At 43.9% G+C, this 16,350-nt stretch overlaps 1 protein-coding gene across 3 annotated transcripts in view; it reads right to left on the reverse strand.

Annotated features, from left to right (window-relative positions):
- Positions 1-16,350, reverse strand: part of FBXL13 (F-box and leucine rich repeat protein 13) — a 227,738-nt gene that overhangs the window by 186,192 nt on the left and 25,196 nt on the right. For all 3 annotated transcript variants that reach the window (XM_068276222.1, XM_068276221.1, XM_068276220.1), the window contains exon 6: positions 11,277-11,386. In XM_068276222.1, the coding sequence (XP_068132323.1) occupies positions 11,277-11,386 (110 nt within the window). The remainder of the gene's footprint in view (positions 1-11,276; positions 11,387-16,350) is intronic.

Below are 16,350 nucleotides of genomic sequence, written 5' to 3' on the forward strand. Positions count from 1 at the left end.
AATAACTGTTTGATATTTTGATAATGTCCTTCATGTATCTTATAGGGAGAAAGTCAAAGTTGGTTACCACAACCAAAGTTACATATGTTAATTATAAGAGTAATCCGTAGTGGAAATCCCCCCCCCAAAAAAAAACAAGTTTTATTTTTTTTTCCAAACCCTTTATGAAGGGGAAAACTAATTATCCTTTGTTGCCATTCATTTCTCCCATCTGCTGTTAGAAGAGCAGCTGCCTTGGGTCCAATGTGTAATCTCTTTATGGTGATAAATATTTTATTTAAACATGATAACTATTACTGCTGACAACTTCAACGCGTAAAGCAATCATCAGTAGCTACGGTATGTGTTTCATCAGTGTGTCCAACAAAATCCCTAGATTTATGTGGAAGTCTGTGTATTACAAATATTCAAATTTCGCAAGACACTCTGTTTCTTTTCAGATCAAACTAACTGGGTGCCTAAACTATTAAACTTTTGTATACAGCGATAACAGTTTTATTAGGTCTACTTAAAAAACGTAATAGTCCAGCTATTAAAACATTCATGGTCAATGTTCAAAACATAGTTATAATGAGCTGTGGATCATTTCATGTTGCAGAGCAATGCGCCAGAAACTTTTTACACGAGCACTGTCTCTGACACTAAACATTTAAAACAAAGTTAAAAGTACCGTATCTTGCTACTTGTAACGTTGTAGTATAAAATGCCACTTTTTACAGCCATTCATAGGAACAGAATAAAGAAAATCACGCACATGGTGCATATGTTACTCCCAGATAATGTAGTGAAGTGGCCATAAATCAGATGACTTGACGGCTGATTGACCATCTGATTATTGGGCCGCCATTGCAGTTCATCAGATATCTAGCCGCAAGTGTTAGTTTTAAAAGTTTTTAAAAGTACATTTTTTTTCCTCTAGTGTGCTTGCAACAGGCAGGTAATTAGCTAGGGGGAGGGATTAGCTGTAACAGGAGGTATTTGGTCAGCTTCAGGACTCAGTACTGAGCTTGCTCAGTCTGTGGCTTGCTCACTAAGTGGCTTCGACACAAGTGGCATAGGCGTTAAAAACAGGCGTTACAACACAGGCACAAAGAGAGAGGTGAGAGGAAGCAGGTAAAAAAAAAAATTAAAAAAAAATGTAAACAATATTGCGGTTCTTTGCATTGGTTAGGATGTGCTAACACGTTGTGGTGTAGTCTTTAAGTTTTGAGGACTCCACCCCAGCTTCACTCACTTCCCCTCCTCCACCCCAACCTTACTCACTCCCCCTCCTCCACTCCAACTTCACTCACTCCCCCTCCTCCACCCCAACTTTACTCACGCCCCCTCCTCCACCCCAACCTTACTCACTCCCCCTCCTCCACTCCAACTTCACTCACTCCCCCTCTTCCACCCCAGCTGCACTCACTCCCGAACTTCACTCCCTCTCCCGTTTCAACTTTTACCGCCACAGTTTACTTTAAATAAAATTTCCCCACACAATAGTCATCATGTTGGACTATGCTGTACAGTGTACATCCTGTGACATGTATGCATGCCTTGATCAGCGGATTGAGGGTGTTTACTGTTGCCCTGGGTGTGTGCGTGTTGCTCAGTTAGAGGCGGAAGTCGCAGAGCTAAATAAGCATCTCGCAACACTGAGACGCATACACAACATGGAGATGAGCTTGGATCTCACGATCCAGACACTGGATGGAATCGGTGAAGATGAGGTGGAGTAAAGCCGGAGCAAGAAGCAGAGGTAGCCGCTAGTTGGGTCACAGTTAGAAGGGGTAGGGGAAAAAGTGGCAGGGAGGCTAGTCCCAAGTTGTCCCTCACTAATAAGTATGCTTGTTTGCGTAATATTGGGGAGGATGATTCAGGAGTAGCAATGCTGCAGCAGGATGTGCTCCTTAGCAACCAAGGGGCAGACTGCTGTAACGAGAAAGGGAATAGGAGTGCAGCTAAGGCTAGACAGGTACTGGTGGTAGGGGATTCAATTATTAGGCGCACAGATAGGGTAATCTGTCGAAGAAACCGTGAATGCCGTACAGTCTGTTGCCTCCCGGGTGCTCGGGTTCGGCATGTAGCGGAAAGAATTGACAGATTATTGGGTGGGGCTGGGGAAGACCCAGCTGTCATGGTACACATTGGCACCAATGACAAAGTTAGTGGGAGATGGAAGGTCCTCAAAAATGATTTTCAGGTACTTGGAGATAAACTTAAAGGATACCACAACTGACATATGGCATAATGAGATAGACATGGGTATGTACAGTGCCAAGCACACAAATAACTATGCTGTGTTCCTTTTTTTCTTTCTCTGCCTGAAAGAGGTAAATATCAGGTATGTAAGTGGCTGACTCAGTCCTGACTCAGACAGGAAGTGACTACAGTGTGACCCTCACTGATAATAATTTCCCCCTTTTTTATCTCTTTCTTGCTCTCAGAAGCCATTTTCTTCTAGGAAAGTGTTTTATAGTTGGAATTTCTTATCAGTGAAGGTCACACTGTAGTCACTTCCTGTCTGAGTCAGGACTGAGTCAGCCACTTACATACCTGATATTTACCTCTTTCAGGCAGAGAAAGAAAAAAAGGAACACAACATAGTTATTTGTGTGCTAGGCACTGTACATACCCATGTCTATCTCATTATGCCACATGTCAGTTGTGGTATCCTTTAAAGCAAGGACCTCCAAGGTGGTGTTCTCTGAAATACTGCCAGTGCCACGCGCTACATCTGAGAGACAGAGGGAGCTTAGGGAGTTAAATAAGTGGCTGAGAAATTGGTGTAGGAAGGAAGGGTTTGGGTTCCTGGAGAACTGGGCAGACTTTGCAGTCGGCTACAGGTTCTACAGCAGGGATGGGCTGCACCTTAATGGGGAGGGTGCAGCTGCATTGGGGGAGAAGATGGCTAAACGGTTGGAGGAGATTTTAAACCAGGATCTGGGGGGAGGCGGGAGGATAAAGTCTCAATATGTAGACAAGATAAGGTAAAAAGACAGTTTGGGGGGTGGAGAGGGGGGTGGGGACAGTGTAAAGATTAAGGAGGTTGGTAAAACTTCAAGTAGCCCATTTCGTGTAAACAAAATTGGTAAATGTGTTGGTAAAAATATAAAGTGCATGGTAACCAATGCTCGGAGCCTTGCAAATAAAATAGACGAACTAGAGTTCATTCTGAATGACAAAGGCTATGACATTGTGGGAATAACTGAGACATGGATGGATGAAAGCCATGACTGGATAGCTAATTTAAAAGGATACAATGTGTTTAGGAGGGATAGAACAGGGAAAAAGGTGGAGGGGTTTGTCTCTTTGGTAAGAATTCTTTTACAGCTGTCCTCAGCGATGAGATGGAGGAAGATTGCGAAGATGTGGAGTCCGTTTGGGTAAATATTCATGGTGGAAATAAAAGTTGCCAATTGCTTATTGGGGTATGCTACAGGCCACCTCTTATTAATGAAGCTGCAGAACTGCGATTACTACAGCAGATTGAAAAAGCTGCAGGTAAAAATGAGGTCATAATTATGGGCGACTTCAACTTTCCAGACATTGACTGGAGTATTGAGGCTACCCATTCTGGTAAAAGCAGCAGATTTCTGGCAGCACTACAGGACAATTACTTGACTCAAATGGTAACGGAACCAACTAGGGGGAATGCGTTACTGGATCTGATCATTTCTAATAGACCAGATAATGTATCAAATGTGCAGGTTCAAGAACATTTGGGAAATAGTGATCACAACATGATAACGTTTGATCTGGTGACTGATAGGCCACGGGGCAGCGGGACCACTAAAACTATGAATTTTAGAAAAGCAAAGTTCAATCAAATTAGGCAGGCACTAAGTTTGGTGAACTGGGATAATGTACTACAAGGGAAGGACACTGAAGGGAAATGGCAAGCTTTTAAACGTATTCTCAATCAATATTGTAGTATGTATATCCCATATGGAAACAAATGTCTAGGAATAAAAAAAGGCCTCTATGGATGAATAGAAAGGTTAGGGATAAAATGAAGAGGAAAAAGAATGCCTATAAGGTCCTAAAACAGACGGGGACTGAGGCTGCACTAAGCAATTATAAGGAGTGCAATAAAAATTGTAAAAAAGAAATTAGGCTGGCAAAGATCGAAGCTGAAACTCAAATCGCTAGGGATATCAAATCTAACCCAAAAAAGTTTTACAAGTACATCAACTCTAAAAAAAGAAAGGTTGACTGTATAGGAATCCTAAAGGATGAGGGTGGGAACTCAATGGTGGATGACCAAGGTAAGGCAGAGTTATTAAATGCTTTCTTTGCTTCTGTCTTCACAAAGGAAACAGCACTGTTGCAAATTACAGAGGCAGAAGAGTCTCAATCTTCTAACTGTAATATTAAATACTTAACGCAGGAAGAAGTAAAGGCAAGACTAAATAAATTAAAAATAGACAAGGCACCTGGCCCGGATGGGATGCATTCTCGGGTCCTAAGAGAATTAAGTTAAGTTATAGCTAAGCCCCTTTATCTTATCTTTTGTGACTCTCTTGCAACTAGCAGAGTCCCAGTGGATTGGCGTACAGCCCACGTTTTCCCATTATTTAAGAAGGGCAAAAAATCTGATCCAGGAAATTATAGACCTGTAAGCTTAACATCAGTTGTATGCAAACTATTTGAGGGGTTACTAAGAGATACTATACATGACTTCATAGTAGAAAACAATCTTATTTCTCAGCATCAACATGGGTTTACTAAAGACAGGTCCTGTTTGACTAACATGCTCAGCTTTTATGAGGTAGTGAATGCTAATATGGATATTGGGAATGCTGTAGATGTGATATACTTGGACTTTGCAAAGGCCTTCGACACTGTTCCCCACAGAAGTCTGGTGCAAAAGGTGAGGATGCAAGGACTGGGGAAGAGTTTGTGTGCATGGATAGGGAACTGGCTAATGGACAGAAAACAAAGAGTTGTGGTCAATGGATCGTACTCAAAATGGGAGACTGTTAGCAGTGGGGTCCCACAGGGGTCTGTACTGGGTCCAGTGCTCTTCAATTTATTTATTAATGACCTAGTAGATGCAGTAGTGAGCAATGTTGCTATTTTTGCAGATGATACAAAATTGTGCAGAGTCATCAACTCTCAGGAAGATAGTGTCATATTGCAACAGGATCTGGATAGGATGGCTATATGGGCACATACATGGCAGATGAAATTCAATGTTGACAAATGTAAAGTCATGCATTTTGGTCGTACCAATGGTCTAGCACCATACAAAATAAATGGGATACAGTTGGGAACATCAAACTTGGAGAAGGACTTAGGAGTACTCATCGACAACAAGTTAAATAATCGTACTCAATGCCAAGCCGCTGCAGCTAAAGCGAACAAAATTTTGGGATGCATTAAAAGGGAAATAAAAACTCGAGATGCTAGCATAATATTGCCCCTGTTTAACTCTCTAGTAAGGCCACATCTGGAATATGGAATTCAGTTCTGGGCACCACATTACAAAAAAGATATTGCAGTTTTAGAGCAGGTGCAGAGACGAGCTACAAAATTGATACGTGGGATGGAAGGTCTCGCTTACCAAGAAAGGTTAGATAAACTGGGTTTATTTAGTCTAGAGAAAAGACGCCTTAGAGGAGATCTAATTAACATGTATAAATACATCAGAGGGCAATATAATAGCTTGGCGGATGAGCTTTTTGTCCCTAGGCCTTCTCAAAGGACTAGAGGACATGAGCTGCGCATGGAGGAAAAATGTTTTAGCCATTTATTTAGGAAAGGGTTCTTTACAGTAAGAGTGATTAAGATGTGGAATGCATTGCCACAGGAAGTTGTTATGGCAAACTCTATACCTGCATTTAAAGGGGGCTTAGATGCTTTCCTTGCGTTGAAAGACATCCATGGCTACAATTACTAGGTTATGCCTAATGATGTTGATCCAGGGATTTTATATGATTGCCATCTGGAGTCAGGAAGGAATTTTTCCCTTTTGGGGCTAATTGGACCATGCCTTGTGGGGGTTTTTTCGCCTTCCTCTGGATCAACAGGGGTATGTGAGGGACGGGCTGGAGTTGTACTTTGTACTGGTTGAACTCGATGGACGTATGTCTTTTTTCAACCAAAATAACTATGTAACAGCATGCCCAATTGAAGATATGACCAATTTCGGGCCCGAAAGTGGTTGCATGTATCAGACATGCCGCAAGATGTAGGGCCAACATGTGATCGGTTTGTGGTGGTAACGTCATGCGATATCATAACGAGCGACTAATGCAACAGCGCTGTCCCACCAGTGTAAAATGGGGCCCGGTGAGTCCATACGTACATGCAATTGAAAAAGTTCCAAAAGCAGGTGAAAAAGTACTGCCAACAATATTCTGAGTATTTTCTTGCTTGCTTGTGGTTTAAAAGGCATTTTATTAGGAAGATGTGAAAATATCACCTAGGAGAAAACTTAGGAGGAAAAGTGAACTGGATTGGGCTATGTGATCTATATGCAATTAACTTTTTCTCCTAAGTTTTCTTCTAGGTGATCATTTTTCATCTTCTCTTTAAAATAACTTTTCAGCATTTTGCAGTTGGAAACGTACCAAAAGTAAAAAGTACTTTCAAAATTAGTTTGTTTATTTTCTTGCTTGCTGTTGATTTAAAAAGCATTTTATTGACAAGGGCCCATATGAAATTCATTTTTTCACCTGAGTTATCTGCTACGTGATAATTTTCATTTTCGTTTAAACTAAATTTCCAGCATTTTAAAATTGTAAAAGTACCCAAAAGTTGGTGAAAAAGTACTAGCAATTTTATTTGGAGTATTTTCTTGCTTGCTGGTGGCTTAAAAGTCATTTTATGGCAATTTGTGAAAATATCACTAAGGAGAAAACTCAGGAGAAAAAGTGAATTGCATATGGGCCTGTGTGTTTTATAATAAAAGCACAGCCCACGCACAGTATAGCAATGCAGCTGTGCTTTCAAGTATTTTCGCTAAGCTAATGCTGAGCATACATGACTCGATTTTGCTGCTCGATTCTCCCGCTCAATCGATTCCCTGTTCGATTCTGCAGGCGATTCTCTTATCTTCAGCTTGTTTTTCTTATCTTTTTGCATTGTCCTCAATGCGGAATCGAGCAGCGAAACGATCGGGCGTGAGATCAGACATGTCGGAAATGATCTATCGAGCCATCTAAATGGCTCAGAATCGAGCCGTGTATTCCCAGCAATAGTCTGTGACACTTACTGCAGTACACCCAACAAAATGACTCAGAGTTACAAACATGCAGGATTCTTTTGGTAGCGTTACAAAGGCAGAGTTCGGTTTGTTATCCACACTCAGTTCAGGACAAAGGCACAAATTATGTTCAATAATTCATTAAACATAAAAAGAAAATAATGGTGCACCAATATTTAGAAAGCTAAAAGCTCTAAAAAAATATACAGAGTAGACCAATGCATAAAATAAACAGGCTTAAAAGAAGAATAACATGTAGGGTTCCTTGGCTGTTGTTGCCTGGCCGCAGCTGCTGTGTGTCCAAATCTGTTTGTAGTAGGAGCTCCTGGCTTCTGTGTGAGGATGAGACACCCCCTTTCCTGCAGGCAAATTGTAATTCCAAGATTTCAGTTGAGCCATCTTTTGCAGATCTTGCTTGTTACAGATACTTCCTGTTGAGCTGGGACTTCATTCTTTCCAATGGAGGTGTAAGAAGATAAACCTCTCAAGCTTTGTGTGATTAAACACCTTCAGAGGACACTTCATATATACAGTATATGTTAAAACTGTGCTACTCCTAAGGCCTGCCTCATCCTTACCAATTGTTTGCCCTTGTTCTAAAGATATTGGAATTAGTGCATCTTTATTTATAAAGCACCAACATATTACAAAGCCGTTTAAGGCCCGGTTCACATTAGCGGTCGCCGTCCGGAATCGCCGTGCCGGAGCCGGACCGCATGCAGAACGGACGGAACGGACGCACGGCATAGCAATGAAAGCCTATGCGTCAGTTCATATGCGTCCGTTTCGTCCGGACCGGATCCGGACTCCGGCATAAGACCCAACATGCGCTATTTTTTGGTCCGGCTCCTCCGGCAGCCGTATCCGGAGCGGAGCCGGACTGCACCATCCGGCCAATACAAACCAATGAGAACCGGAGAGCGCACAACACACTGGCTAAAAATCCGGATGTTCTACCCCACTTCCTATGCGTATTGTAGCGGCGATTTTGGATGGGGACACATGGGCAAGCATTTTGGAGTGGAGCAGCAGTGACTTTAAACGTGCTGGAGATGTTGGCAGTATGTCGGAGGTGGAGGTGAGGGCTAAACAGCGGAGGGCCTGATTCCACAGGTCCACCTTCTGCTGACCTCCCAGACCCCAACATTTTTATTCGGTTTCTACTATCTTTTGCCAAACGGATCCGGATCGCATCCTGATGAACACCTGATGCAACCTGACCGGATCCGGATCGGATCCGGATCAGAACCGTACGGTTCCGATCCGGATCCGGTCAGGTCATCCGGTCCATTTGGCAGGCAACCGCAAGTGTGAACCGCCCCTTACTTAAACAGTTGCTAAATATCAGTGAGCTCACAAACAATAGTACACTTACCGTAGTTTAAAAGATAAATGTTGTATTGATTTGTGAGACATTGGTCCATGTGCAAATAACTTTTTCTCCTAAGTTTTCTCCTGGGTGATATTTTCACAACTTGTCAATCAAATGCCCTTTACACCACCAGCAATTATGAAAATACTCAAAATAATTTTTATATTACTTTTTCACCCAGTTTTTGATACTTTTTCAATTGCAAAGTGCTGAAAAATTATTTTAAAGAAATGATGAAAAAATATATCCTAGGAGGAAACTCAGAGAGACAAAGTTAATTGTATATGTGCCATTATATTTATTTGGTATGTCCAATGCAAAATGTTTACTTCTTTTTTATCAAATACAAAAGACTGCCTATAAACCTTTATTTTTACCATTGCAGCAGGTATGTGGTGAGTGCCAAAAAAGCAACCCCAAATTTGGCAGGTTTATACAACAGGTGATACTGTAAAATCAGATTATACCATACTTCCAACTTCTCCTTGCTAAGTACTCTATGTAAGGGCACTCTTTAAGCAGTATAAAAAATGCACTTAGCTCCTAAATTACATAAGCTCCTTCGCCTGGTTCGTCTGCAATGGCCCCATGAAAATCCTGCAGGCGGGGCCAGTCGGTGCAGGCGTAGTCTGGCCATGTGCGCTACCCTGTCATGCTTGCGTTGCAGGGAGCATTATGTGCCTGCAAAGTAGTACTGCACAGGCGCAGAACATTCCCGGTGATGGGAGCGCACACGCGGCTTGGCATGAGCAGTTGGCCGGGACTAGAGGACTTTCCGGTGCCACTCATAAAAAAACAGGAGGCGGAGGAAGACGGCAAGGGAGCGATAAGCCTGGAGGAAGCCCAAAGTATGTATATATTTTTTTCTGTAGTGCTCATCTCAGGTTCCCTTTAACATACAATCTAATCTGTTCATGCATGAGAAAATCAGACATGGGATGTCCCATAATCTATGTAATTCTACAAACTGCCAACATCTTGATTCAGGCATATTTAATAACTACAGTCTACTCAGCAAAGTTAATGGCTGCACTTGGGGCTCAAGAAGGGTTAATGACTGCACTGCATACAGTATTGCAGTCAATAACCCCTCCTGTCCCTTAAGAGCAGCCAATACCTCCTCCATGCCCCCAAGTGTTGCAATTATTCACTCCCTTTTATGCAGCCCAGTATTCCCCCCCCCCCCCCCCCCCCCTGCGCCTTTCCTTGATAATTGTTGTGGCCAGGACTTTCAGACCTGTGTTTTCTTGGCATTTTCTTTCCTCAAAGTATCACTTACCACAGGGTAAATTGCTGCAAATGGGAATGTCACTATTAGTACACACATTACTCATTGTGCTCAGTGTTGCCTGTGACTCATGTATAAGCCCTATCCTTTTATGAAATTAATCAGACCAAAATTTCTAGCCTTATACTCCAGTATACACAGCAACTATGTTTTTATATTCCCTTGCTCTCTGACCGTAAGAAGGCATTGTGTTGCACACCAAAATTCAGGTGTGCCCAACAATGGCATATAATTTGAGAATTTCCAGGTTCCAGTGTAACCTGAATAATTTCCTTTCCACGCAATCATAGTATCTCTAATAACCACATTTTGATCCAACCTGAGGGTCAGTTTAGCCCAGGTATAGTGTAATAGCTCCATGGGAGTCCACAGCTTGGAATAGCTTATAACTTTTACTTTTGTGCTTGTTTCTACCGGTGTGTAAATAGTGCCTTGGTGAAGAGAGCTGCACTTGCTTTCTCCTCCCTGACCTGCTCAGTAACACTAGACAGGTCAACTGACTCAGCAGGCAGAGTGGGAGGAAATTCTAATAAACAGTAGAAAAATGAAGAGGAATGGGCATCTTTCAGTCTGCTATAGCTTCTCAGAGAACCTGTTCACACTGGAAACTGTGCCAAATGGTGCACACGGCTTGGGACCACTGCTGGTGCTGAAAGAGAACAGACTGGTGTGTGCCCATTCAGAACAAGTCAATGGACCCAGCTATCATTACCACATGAAAATGTGTCTAGGCGCAGTCTCTATGAAGTGCCACATTAGAGATAGTGTGATTAGTGCAGGTGAAGTGGTAATGCAGGGTAGTGGCCACTGCTTTTCAATAGATTTGGTGTGAACAGGCCCTTATACACCAGTTTAGAAAAGCCACAGGTCACATGACCAGTATTTTGGATAAAGTAGGGGTATTTTTTATTTGATGGCTAGTATGAACTGTGAACTAGTATGAACTGTGAAAACAGTACCTTCTTTTAAAAAAATTGTAATTTCCCCTTAAATTAGATTGGTCACCCTGCACAACAGCTCTGCTTCCAGTTGTCTTTGCATCTGTCTCAGCAAATGAGCTCACAAAATCTCAGGATCACATACATTATGCTCTGACTCAAACTCACAATACAGATATTGCTACGTATTGCAAAGTCCTGTGAAAATAATATTCTGGGATCAGTAAAGATGACAGTGTGCAAACTAACACTCACAATTTAATGTGAGAATTTGTTGAAAATTACACAGCAACAGGGAGGCCACTGTGCTCTTACCAAAAAAAGCTTTGTTGATGGAAAGTTTTTACTCGTGTTTACATTTCAAAGTACCAGTGAAAGTACGTGTTGTATTATTAGATCTAAGATAAGAAATTAAAGTCTGCAAATTCACATCTCCAAATGCATTACAGAAAGTGCCAGCATTGCCAGTGCTTGGCTTCCACATACCTCAAAGTACTCCTTTTTCTTCTTAGAGTCCTGGGTCTCTGCGTTCCAGGCTTTCAAGATCTTTTTCAAGGAAGCTTCATCAAAAACCTTCTCAATTCTACTTGCTGCCTCTTCAGAAAAATAAAGTCATTAGTTAGTCAGTCCTAATATATGCTTTTTTTTCTACTTGAAAATCAGTGATCACAATTTAAAGGACAACTAACCAGAGAGAGATATTAAGGCTGCCATATTTGTTTCCTTTCTTGCAAGGGAAAAAAGTGCCCCAGGTGGTACTTACCTCGGGTGGGGGAAGCCTATGGATCCTAAAGAGGCTTCCCTCTTCTTCCTCAGCAGAGGGTATCTAGCGCTGGCTCCTTTGAAAGTCTGCTTGTTGATGCTCCTGTGCAGGCGCATTATTGGCTTACCTTCAGGCTCTAGCGGAAATAGTGGACCTGATGGGACTTGGTTAATTCTGCTGGAGCCCAATGGAAAAGCAGCTAGTGCACCTGTGCAGACAGACAGTGGCGGCGCCACACTGGGGCTTACCCAGGCTTCAGCCCCAGCTGGCGACTCATCAGCCCCTGCTAAAGCCCCCCCTCACCGTGGCAAGTTGCTTCGCACAAGGAGGAGGAGGACTGTCTGGACTGGAGCCTGGGAGGAGGGCCTGGCGCTGACTGTCAGTATGACCACCAGCGATCAGTCACCGCCCTCGACCCGGGTCACATGCTGGCTGGCAGCCACGCAGAGCAGCCCGCAAGGGTACGCGTTGGTGCTGTATAAAGCTGGTCATGTGACAACGTTCGGCGTCACGTGACGCGCAGTGCGCTCACCTCGCCTGGCACGCCCACCCAGACAGCTTCAGCAACTTGCCGCCGATGGCCGAACACAGTCGGCATCACTTAGCTGGACTGGCTGCCAGCCAGAGCCAGCGCTCACACCCACCCAGCACAGGACAGGAAATGTCCGAGCCACTCGGGAGTCGGACTGGAGCCGAGTCAGAGCTCAGCAGCAGTAGGAGGAACTCCGAGGAAGACTCAAGCCAGGTCAGCTGCTCAAGGTGGGTGTCCAGCCAGCCAATTGCCCAATTTTTTTTTTGCACCACCCAGGCCTGAGGTGCCCCCTGAGCTGAGCCCAGCCCGGCACCACCATCCACCAGGTCTGCCTGAGCTGCCCTGGGGGACCCCCAGCCCACCACCACAAGCCAGACCTGAGCTGCCCTAGGGCCCCTACCCCACCACCACCACCATCCAGGCCTGAGCTGCCCTGGGGGGGCCCCCAGCCCACCACCACCAACCAGGCCTGAGCTGCCCTAGGGCCCCTACCCCACCACCACCACCATCCAGGCCTGAGCTGCCCTGGGGCCCCCAGCCCACCACCACCAACCAGGCCTGAGCTGCCCTGGGGGACCCCCAGCCTATCACTACCAGCCTGGCCTGAGCTGCCCTGGGGCCCCCAGCCTACCACCGCACCAGCCAGGCCTGAGCTGCCCTGGGGCCCCCAGCCCACCGCCACTAGCCAGGCCTGAACTGCCCTAGGGCCCCCAGCCCACCGCCACTAGCCAGGCCTGAGCTGCCCTGGGGCCCCCAGCCCACCACCACCAGCCAGGCCTGAGCTGCCCTGGGGCCCCCAGCCCACCACCACCAGCCAGGCCTGAGCTGCCCTGGGGCCCCCAGCCCACCACCAGCCTGACTACATATACTGGGGACAGTTATACACCTGGCTACCTATGCTGGGGACACTGGCTGTCTGTCATTATGTGCATTTACTGGTGAAAAGTTGTCTCTTATGTGCATTTACTGGGGAAATGCTGTCTGTCATTATGTGCATTAACTGGTGAAAAGTTGTCTCTTATGTGCATTTACTGGGGAAATGCAGTCTGTCATTACATGCATTAACTGGTGAAAAGTTGTCTCTTATGTGCATTTACTGAGGAAATGCTGTCTGTCATTATATGCATTTACTGGTGAAAAGTTGTCTCTTATGTGCATTTACTGCGGAAATGCAGTCTGTCATTACGTGCATTAACTGGTGAAAAGCTGACTCTTATGTGCATTTACTGGTGAAAGGCTATCTGTTATTGTGTGCGTTTACTTCATACATTACAGTTAGCCCCGCCTACATGACATCATGACCACGCCCAATTATTTGCCGCGCTGCGCGCGGCACAAATTAACCCCCCCCCCCCGCCAAGCCCGGCCTGCCAGCCCTTGTGCCCCCTTTGAGCCCCCCCAAAAATCTGAAGCTGGAGCCGCCACTGCAGACAGATTACATGTATTGCAATTGTTTTGCTATATGCGGGGGTCCCAGCGCTGGATCAGGCTGGCAAAAGGATTGAGGGAAGCCTCAATAGGACCCAGAGACTTCCCACTCCTGAGGTTAATATCTATTTTTTTTCTAACTTACAGGTTTACTTTAAGTTAAACGTCTGATCTGCATGCTTGTTCAGGCTCTATGACTAAAAGTATTAGAGGCAGAGCATTAGACACAGGTTGAAGAGTTTTTGACCGTGCCTAGACTCTCTACTTACCTGATTATCTGTCTGATTACAGAAGGACAAGTATCAACAGATAGGGTTATAGATTGCCCAGCAAGCTCCTGGTGAACCAGAACTGAATCTGTGTTACTGCATGGGGCTTGCATGGCAGGCAGAGAGCTCACCTATTAGAACCCCATGCATCTTGTCCAGAGCAGAAAATGCATGAAAAGTTGTATAATGTAAGGCTAGCTTGGGCATTGTGAGCCCTGTAATAGCAGAAACACAACAGAATGGAAAGGTCATGGCCACATGTTATCCACTCATTGCGTTGCATGCAGTGAAGTATATAGTCAATGAAAAGTATGCTTCATGGGTAAAAAGGGTAGGGGGAGGGATGCTTCAGGAAGCAAAAAGTCTAGAACCTGCCCTGATCACATTCATTGTTGGGTGATCTTTTATAAGGTGGCCACACACCATACACTTTTTGTATGATTTGAAAAAATATGACCAATGTAACACACGCACACACACACGTTCAATTGTTCCCCAGTTATTAACAACAAAAATCTATTAATGTATGGTCTGAAAAAGATTTATTATTTAAAAAAAAAGTCCTCTTAGTTTATTTATTTAGCTTACCAGACTTTTGAATCTGTGTATCAGACAAGTAAACGTAACATTAGACACCCTCGCTCCCCCTTTCACACTGCTCACTGTGGTGGTTATGGCAGGGCGCACACTTACAATTTGAATCTGATTTGCTGAAAATGCAATCACAACGCGTGATGCATTTCAAAGGTATTGCATTCTATTTTTTTTATTATTTTAAGTTTTAAAATCGAATGGCAAGCTTTACTTATTTAATTTTATTTGGGGGGGGGGGAGGGGGGTGCAATTTATGTTTCAAAGCAAGTCAAGGGGAAAGCAGAAATACTGTGTTATAAATTAAAAATCAGAAGTTATTTACCGTACATGAAGTTTTCATGTAAATTAGCTTCAATGGTATTCACAAAATAATACAAAAATCTCTGATTTGTGCATACATTAAACACAATGATAAGAGTGAAGCCTCCCAACATAAAGAAAGTGATAACAGTATTCATTGTCATTTATATAATTCACTATAAACCTCACTGGGTCGTGCAGTGGGGGTGAAGGTCTGCAGTGCATAAACTAAGTTCCAGGAATCATGGCAATGATAAGCCAAGTATGTGAATATATATACTGTATATAGCTTAGTAGAAGCCATGGCTTAGAGACCTTTTACACTGGCCATGTTTCCGAGTGCGTTTTCAGATCGATGAGATTTGCTGATAGCAATATCAATATAGCATGGTAATCACAGCAGCCTTTTTCAAGTGCTGAATGCTGCATTGCTCCTGCATTTGATAATGTTTTTTGTAACTATTGTTGCGAATCATGGTAGCAAATGTGCTCAATGTAAATAGTGAAAATCGCATCACTGCAGGTTTGTGATGCTGATCGCGATTTTCTGTGTAAAAGGGCCCTTATGGAGAATTCCAGAATGATTACACACAGCATACAAATACTGTAAGAATCAGCTTGGTGCGAATCAGTGAAAAATGTACTCATTTAGAGAAGTACACAGAGTTTAAAAAAGTAACAATCTGCAATACAGAGGCATGGAAGGACCTCTGTCTGTGCAACATGTAGTTCAGTGCTGCCACCTGTTGACTTCCAGTGTCAAAAAAATACATACAGTACACACACATATTGTATATACGGTATGTATATAGAGTGTCTTGTCTTATTTTTTCTACCCAATAGATGCATTAGTGTTTATCTTCAGGGATTGTTATTTTTTCATGAGTACCAAGAAATCGACATTTAGTCTTGAACAAAAAAAAATATGAATACCGGTATGTAGTCAAATATAAGACCCCACAAACCCATAACAAATCGAGTTGGCAAGCGCCGATGGTGGGTGGAATATGGGAACACACACACACACACACACACACACACACACACACACACGATTTGGTATTCCTGCTGGATTCACTCCTGCGTATCACATGCTATCAGGTCTCTTGGCTTTCGACTGCAGCCAAGTGTGCGGTTTCCTGCTCTTTGTGCCTGGAAGCAAATATAATGCTGTAATATAGTGGACTCTGGAGTGGAGTGCGCCAGTGAGAGCACCCGGTCTGTGTGTGAGAGCCCAGCACTTGCCATGCCTTATTGTCTTGGGTCTTGTGGGGTCTTTTAAGTGTGATTCTTTTGGAGGTGTCTATTTTCCTTGGTGATGGGTCTATCTGTCCTGCTGCATTCTATTGCCAAATTGATGTTACATGTATAGCTGCCTGAACACTATTTAAATTGATCTTTTTTCTGAACTGAAACTAGGGCTTATTTTTTGCAGCAGGGCTTATACTTCAAGATAGAGGCCTGCATCAGGTCGGGTACTCGCAGGTTACCCGAGATGCGGGTCGGGTTCGGTTACCCGTTTTGATTTTTATCGGGTTGCGGGTCGGTGCGGGTATCGGGTGCGGGTACCAGATTCCCCAGAAAGCGAGTTGTGGGTCGGGTGCGGGTCTGAAAAATTTGACCCGCACAGGGCATTAGGTCTGATATCCACGTGTCACTCACAATGCATGTCGG

The sequence above is a fragment of the Hyperolius riggenbachi genome, chromosome 3, assembly GCF_040937935.1.
Source record: "Hyperolius riggenbachi isolate aHypRig1 chromosome 3, aHypRig1.pri, whole genome shotgun sequence".
Lineage (NCBI taxonomy): Eukaryota > Metazoa > Chordata > Amphibia > Anura > Hyperoliidae > Hyperolius > Hyperolius riggenbachi.